The sequence below is a fragment of the Alligator sinensis genome, unplaced genomic scaffold, assembly GCF_000455745.1.
Source record: "Alligator sinensis unplaced genomic scaffold, ASM45574v1 scaffold971_1, whole genome shotgun sequence".
Classification (NCBI taxonomy): Eukaryota; Metazoa; Chordata; order Crocodylia; family Alligatoridae; genus Alligator; species Alligator sinensis.
Window position 1 is genome coordinate 1,047,242 of NW_005842559.1, and position 7,205 is coordinate 1,054,446.

General features: G+C 53.1%; 1 protein-coding gene across 4 annotated transcripts in view; it reads left to right on the top strand.

Annotated features, from left to right (window-relative positions):
- The window catches only part of LOC102375733 (zinc finger protein RFP-like), a 22,067-nt gene extending 14,862 nt beyond the window's left edge, over positions 1-7,205 (top strand). The window contains exons 2-8 of one of the 4 annotated variants that reach the window (XM_006032312.2): positions 1,237-1,332; positions 2,201-2,431; positions 2,702-2,724; positions 3,179-3,294; positions 4,112-4,171; positions 4,841-5,022; positions 6,785-7,205. In XM_006032312.2, coding sequence (XP_006032374.1) covers positions 1,237-1,332; positions 2,201-2,431; positions 2,702-2,724; positions 3,179-3,294; positions 4,112-4,171; positions 4,841-5,022; positions 6,785-6,790 — 714 coding nt within the window. In that variant the 3' untranslated portion in view covers positions 6,791-7,205. Of the gene's footprint in view, positions 1-1,236; positions 1,333-2,200; positions 2,432-2,701; positions 2,725-3,178; positions 3,295-4,111; positions 4,172-4,840 lie in introns of all 4 variants that reach the window. The other 3 variants (XR_003095996.1, XM_025214016.1, XM_025214017.1) reach the window with 3 other exon arrangements.

The window sequence follows — 7,205 nt, forward strand, 5'->3', positions numbered from 1 at the left end:
TGTCGGCCGGCTGGCGGGGAGCTCCTTCTGCCTTGGATGCTGGTAGGGAACTGCCTCTGGCCTCAGCTTGTGGTTTATAAAGGCCAGGCCCTGCCCCTTCTTTCAGCCGGCTAGGCAGGTGTAACCCATTAGCCCCCTTTTGTTGCCTTAGTGACCGGCACCTGACGAGCCTTCCTGGCTCTCCTAGTAGCAGGCACCTTAGTGTCCTGCTACACTATTCAAAGAAATAAATTGAATTTTAATACTACTAATAATTGAATAGAATAGCTAAGCTAAGCCAGATCCTAAACACTCCTTTATAACACGAAAAAGCAGCAGGCAGGTCTCAGTTGCAGTGTTCCTCTCTCGTGCAGCCACTGACAAGGAACGAGCAGCAAAAGGTGGGGAAGGGCTGGAAACAGAGGCTTTTATACTTTTTTTAGTCCCACCCCACAGACACTGCCATTGGAAAGGTAGCCAGGGAGAAATCCTTCTGACTGGCTACCTACAGACGTCAATCTTCCTGCCCCCCCTTCCCCCTCCCACTCTGTCCCTCCCCTGCTCCCCTTCCCTCTTCTAATTGCTTCAAAATGGCCAAAGCAGGTCCAAAATATCCAAAGCGAATCCGAAGCATTTTGGATGCTCCCGACCCACTCTGGACACCATTGCTGGGATCCCACTTTGATTTGGAAGTGCCATTTCAGACGCCGAAGCATCCAAAGCGGGTCTGGATCCGAAGTGGGATCCGAAGGCTTTGCACAGCCCTAATATCTGCCCTGCTTCCCAGCAGAGTTTAGAGCATCACTGGAGTGAACCCTGCCACTCGTCATGCGTCAGCTATGCTAATGGAGTTGCTCTGTGGTTGCGTGCCTTCTGTCCCGGCAGTGCAGTTACCAACGGCTTTCAGGCTGAACTCATCAGGCCGTGTCAGCTCTATAGTGTCAGAAACCAACCTTCAAGAGCGTCACTCCGAGACACCTGTTTCCTGCTCTGAGAACTCCGCTAAGGACTGGGCCCAAAAAAGGTGTCTGTGGCCTGAAGCTCCCTCCTCAGCTCCAGCGGTTGATTGCACTTCAGAGGTGTCTCCAGTGCCATGAGCATACTCGGGTCTGCAAAGAGCTCTCGAGTGCTGGTGTCTGGGTATCCAAAGAAATTCCTTCGTTAGCACCCTGCAGAGCAAGCCACTGAAATCATCCCATGCACCCCCCTCCTCCGCTCATCAAGATAAAATGGCTTAATTCATTTCTATTTTTTTAGGAAAAACTTCAAGCCCATTTGAAGACTCTGAGGAAAAGAAAAGAAAAGCTCCTGGGATTAAAACAGACTGGAGAAGGGAAAATCCAGGAATCCCTGGTAGGTGTCTTGGGACCACAATGGGAGGGATTGCCTGGGCTGAGGGGCAGTTCCCCAGAACCACCTCCTACATGATTTCACCGAAGAAGCTCGACACATGTGTGGTCCTTGTAGGATGTTACTATTGACTGATGTCAATGGATCACAGTGGGGCATAAGGGAAAAGGGGTGCCAGAAGTATGCAGGGCCCAGACTCTTTAGGGCCTTAGAGGTCAAAATCCAGAACCCTGTTTTGCACCCAAAAAGGTGGAAGCCAGAGCAGCCTCTGGAGCACTGGAGCAACGTGCTCCTGGCAACCGACCTCTGGCACAAAGCAGGCTGTTGTGTTCTCCAACAGCTACAACTTCTGGCTATTCCTCAAAGCAGGCACATAGACTAAAGAAATGTGCTTTCTGTTTTTGAGGTTACATGATGGTGGCCAGTTCCAGGTACAGGCCAGACCAGAATTGGTGACATGTGCCTCTAGTCATCCTCATCTAGTGAGTGTTTTCTTTATTCCCCACAAGCCAGGAGGCCTGCCAAACATCATCACCTCTGACTTGCATGGATTCAGCTTCAATTGCTTCTCCTGTGTCCAGTCCCCAGCTGTTGCCAGCTACTGGTTAAGGACCAAGACTGGAGTACTTGGGTCAGATGAAAAAGAGGGACAGTGTACTGATGGTGCCTCACTTCAACTCTCTGACTGATCTCCCCCAGCATGGCCACCCCCACCCTTAATACGTATTAGGGTTAAATGCAATGGCAAAGCGAAATTACTGCATATCTGCCAGGGAGAAGGATATTATCCTGGTGTCTTGGGCTTTGCCAAGAATCTGTCCCCTGCACATGCAGGCCTGTGTTGGGGTCACTTAGTATTGTTGTTTTACAGAAACAGGCAGGAGCCGAGAGGCAGAAGATTGTGTCTGAGTTTCAGAAGCTGCACCAGCTACTACAGGAACAAGAACAACTCCTGCTGGCCCAGCTGGGAGAGCTGGAGAAGGAAGTTGCAAAGATGCAGAAGGAAAAGGATACCAAACTCTCTGAGGAGATTTCCCATCTCAACGAGTTGATCAGCGAGATGGAGGTGAAGTGCCAGCAGCCGGCGAGTGAGTTCCTGCAGGTGAGACTGTGCTGGAGGCAGCCCAGAGCCTTGTACTGGGATGGGTGGGCTGCTGACTCCTGACGTCCAGCAGTTAGAGGCCACAGGGCGACCTGGTATGTGCATCACAGACATGACAGGTCTTGATTTCTGAAGAGTTAGACACACGCATGCCAGTGATGGAAATCTCAGCACTCGGCCCTGTCTCTCTCGTGTTTCCAAATGCCTCCCCGAGACCCCCAGGGTGTGGCATAGAATAGATGATTCACTTTGGATCTCTTTGTCTTCCAGGAGATCAGAAAGACCCTCAGCAGGTACGTGGCTCCACTTTACTCCTCACACGGGCTGGTGCTGAGAAGCAGCTGAAGACCACAGTAGACTTGTGCCTCGCCAAGGCTCAGCAGTCTGGTTGGTGGGGCAAGATGAAATTTCTCCAGTGAACTTAATCCTGAGGGGAGTATTTCTCCAAAACGGGGGTGTTGTTTTGGCTATTTTTAACTTAAAACCTCTCCAACAGATGTGACTTCCCCTGAGGTCTGGCTGGCTCTGGGCCCTCGGTGTGGAATAGGGGCCAGTCTTTGCTAGGTCATTGGTCACAAATCTACCCAGGTCGGCAGCGACCAAGGCAGGGAAAAACATCTGAATGGGGCAGTGTGAGGCACGGTCGCACTGCCACTGCCCGTGCTGCACCTCCACGGAGCAGGGCTGAGCAGGGAATGGCACGGAGTTCTGCCAGTTCATTCACTCACCTGAGATGGGTTTTTCTAGGTGTGAGAAGGGGGAGATCCCACGGCCAGTGCCAATTTCTCCTGAGCTGGAAAGGAGACTCCAGGACTTCTCCCAGCAAACCCATGCCCTGACAGAAACTTTGAGGAAGACCAAAGGTACTGAGAGAGGATGTGGGAGGGGACCCAGGGTGCAGTCTCTGACTGTGGGCAGAGATGGGCTCTGGTCTAGTGGCTGAAAATTTGGTTATTTATAAAAGGCAGAAAGCCAACAAACTAAGTGGACAAGGAGGATCCAGGCATTAACCTTATCGCATTTGTTCACCCTGTGACCTCAGAAAATTAAGGCCCAAATTTAACCACATAATTCTCACAGTGCTTCCCCAGGACGCAGCCTAGCAGGGCATATGCTCTGGGCTCTGTCACTCTCAGCTGCACGAGGAGTTGGTGGGAGCTGTGGGAGCCCATCGCCTCTGAGAGGCAGGCCTTGTTGCTCAGTGATGGACATCCAGAATAGAGAACCCAAATCAAGGGTTTTTTTCTGAAATATGGGCCCAGCTAGTCTGGCTGCAGTGGTCTGTAGGGAAGGAGAAATCTGCCCTCCCACTTCTCCCTCCTCCCCAGGAGCAGCAGGCACAGGGAGGGCCCTTGTATGTGTCTGAAGTAGGAAGGGGCAGGTGAGGCAGATGGAGGGATGTTCCCTGTGGGAAGCTACACCTTTGATGTCCTGCTCCCTTGCAAAAGCAAGACATCACCTCCAGGCAGAGATGGTGCCACTGCAGAGGTGCAGGGAGATGCAGGGGCGGCTTCTGAGGTTACAACAGCCGCAGGTGCTGGTAGCTGGGGTAGAGATGGAGCCACCCCAGCATCTCTGCTCAGTCTGAGGCACTCGGGTCAGAGAGGTGGGAGCTGGGCTGCAATGTCCGTACCAGCCTGACAGCAGGAAGTGTCATGTCTGTGCTCTTTCCCCCTCCAGATATTCTGCTGTCTGCCTGGGAGCAAAAAAGTGGGGATCTGCAGGGTTCACACACCAAGGGTAAGCTCTCGTGGGGATTGTCCCGAGTTGCAGCAAATTCCCAGAATCCTGCATGGAGTCACGGAGACTTTCTCTTTGCATAGGCCTGTGGCCTTAGACTTATGTGTAGCTGCTCGTTTGAGGGGAGGGAGGTGGCCATTGTCCCTCAGGGCTGTCATGTCCCTCTCCTTGCCCCTGGCAGAGGCTCCCCTGGTTCTTCTCCCATTCCCTTTCTCTGGGGCAGGGCCGGCTCTCCCTGGGCAGCTGCTCCCTCCTGTTGTGGGTGTGAAGATGCTACTGGCTTGTGCCACTCCTCATCCCCTTGCACTGCTTGAGTGGGTCCTCTCCACAGCTGCCTCTTCGCCTCCATTCCCAGCCTGGGAGTGCAGGGCTGAGGGAGTTGGGGCTGTCACCTGCCTCCTTTTGCCCCCCTCACTCACAGCTTTGGGGCCCTTCCTGCCTGTGTCCCTGCTGCTGGGAATGGGGCAGCCCCTGCAGTGGGTAAGGAGCAGGGGCAGCTGGCAGTGCCAGGCTTAGGAGCTGTGGGGCCGTCTGTGCTTAGCCTCTGGGCTCAGGGCAGAGACAGCTCCTGGGGCCATGGGGCAGTCCCTGGGAGAATGGGACTGCTGGGGAGGGTGAAGAATGGCTCTGCCTGCCCCAGGGCTGAGCTGATGCTGTTCTCTCTCCCAGTGGCAGTGACTCTGGCTCCAGACACAGCTCATCCCTGTCTTGTCCTGTCTGCGGATCGAAGAAGTATGAGATGGAAACAGGCACGGCAGCCTCTGCAAAATAATCCTGAGAGGTTTAACTTTGCGTACTGTGTGCTGGGCCATGAGGGATTCACCTTGGGGAAACACTGCTGGGTGGTGGAGGTGAGGAAGGCGGATTGCTGGGCTGTGGGGGTTGCCAAAGAGTCTGTGAGGAGGAAGGGAAAGTTCTTCTTTAGCCCTGAAGAAGGGATCTGGGCTGTGCAGAACCAGTTTTATGGCCAATTGGAGGCTCTCACTGCCCCTAAGCCAACACCCCTCTTCCAGTGCCAGGAGCCCAACAGGGTGCGGGTCTGTCTGGACTATGCAGCAGGGCGGGTGTCATTTTTTGATGCTGACACTGAGGACCCAATCTTCACCTTCCCACCAGCTTTGTTTGCTGGAGAAACAATCCGGCCATGGCTCTGGCTCAAGCCTTTCATTCTATTTGGTTCTGGTACACCCGCACTTAGACTGTGCCCCTGAGCCAGGGATGGGATGTTACCCAGCCAAGGGTAATGTGGGTATCTCTGGCCTTGTTCTAAGCAGTCTCTCTGACCCTGGAGGACTCCCCTTTACTCCTCTCTACTCTTAGGACAAGCTTAGGTTGTGTCTGTACAGACCAGACCATGCCACTGCTGCAGCAGTAACAAGGCATGTTGCTCCCTGGCTTTTGAGGGCTCCAGCGGGGCTGGCAGTACAGGGTCCCCTGAGGGAAGCCCCCAGCTCTGGAGCATTGGTCTGTCTCCGACCAGAGCAGCCCAGGGCTGGGGGCTCACTGCAAAGTGCCTCTGGGCATCCTCTGGCCAGGGAGGCCCCAGCTGGGGATGTGTGGGAGGCAGGCTGGGTCTGGAGGTGCAGCTCTGCTACTGGGGCGCTGCTGGGCTGGTTTGGGTTGTTTTTCATGAGCAGCCAAGGCCCCTGGGCTGGGGGTTCCCAAGGAGCTGGATGGAGTGAGATCCGTCTTTGCTGTAGGGGCAGAGGCTGAGAGACCGAGACAAGGAAGGGAAGGGTAGTGGGGGACTGGACAGTGCACTGGCAAGGGTGAGATTCAGGGGCAGGTTCACAGATGGGAGCAAAAGAGTTGTGGGGTTTGGGACACACGAGCTGTTGCTGCCACAGGGACAGAGAATGAATGAAGTAGGATTTGGGAGCCTGGGGAGAAGCTGGAAGCTCCCATCTGCTTTGAGCAATTAATACAGCCCTGTGCAGTAGGATCTCAACTGGATCTACCAATAAATAGCTTCTGCAGCAGGCCCCAAGCCCCTATCCTCTGTCCGTGTGGAAGAGTTAACAGCATTCCCATGTTCTCATGCCTAGAGGTGGGAGGGGAATTCAGCCACCGTAGGCCTGAGAAGTAATGCAGAATACATCTTTAATGTGGTTTACGAGGGCTCCTGTCCAAAGTGCTGTGAACTTTGGGGGCTAACAGTGGTGCCCGGGTAGGGACAGCCCAGGTGTCAGCAGAGGGACCAGCAGAAGAAAGACAAAATAGTGAATTCCAAAAAACTAACTGGAGAGTCCTTGGGAAAGGAGGAGAAAGGATGTGGGGGCCTGATTTGCACCATGGAGCAGAAGATTGTAGGGACACAGAGAGAAAGGACCATGGCTTCAAAAAAAGTGCTGGACAAATCAGTTGGTGAAAGGAGGGAAAAGAGAGCAAGAGGGAGATTCCCAACAGGCTTCCCAGGGCGAGGCCAGCTCCTTGGTGCCATGTATTAGTACGTGGATTTCCCCATCCCTCCCTGTCATGAACTAAGCAGTGGGGCATTTCACAGACATCCCCACTAAGTTGGGTCAATGACCATCATGCTTGCTCTCTTATAAGCAACTAAAACCAAGCTCCCATATGTGCATTGTTATTGTGAATATATTTGTATGTGTTCAGCTTTAGGGTTAGACTTGGAGACTGAGGACTTCTGTTCAACAGTAGCTGAGTCCATGCAAAGGGGATTTTGTTAGTGTTCCTGTGAAGCACCAGGGAAGATCTCAGAAGAGATGATGTGGATTGGTTTCAGGAACTGAATGAAGGAAAGATGAAGTGTTAGAAAAGACTGGATCAAAGGAGAAGTCCTTTGCTGGGAGGGAGTCACTCATATTTTCAGGTGAAATAGGAGCTCGAGCCAGAGAGAGGCTGTGGGGTCTTCCTAGAGATTAGTGGGCTGCTTGTTGAGTGAAACAAGGAAGGCACCTGGAAGCTGTTCCAAGTCAGAAGGTAGCAGTGCAGTGTTTTGGTTTGATTTTTTGTTTGTCTGTCTGCAAGTTGAATCTTTGTCCTGTGTTTTTCTGTCTTATGCAATAAACCTATT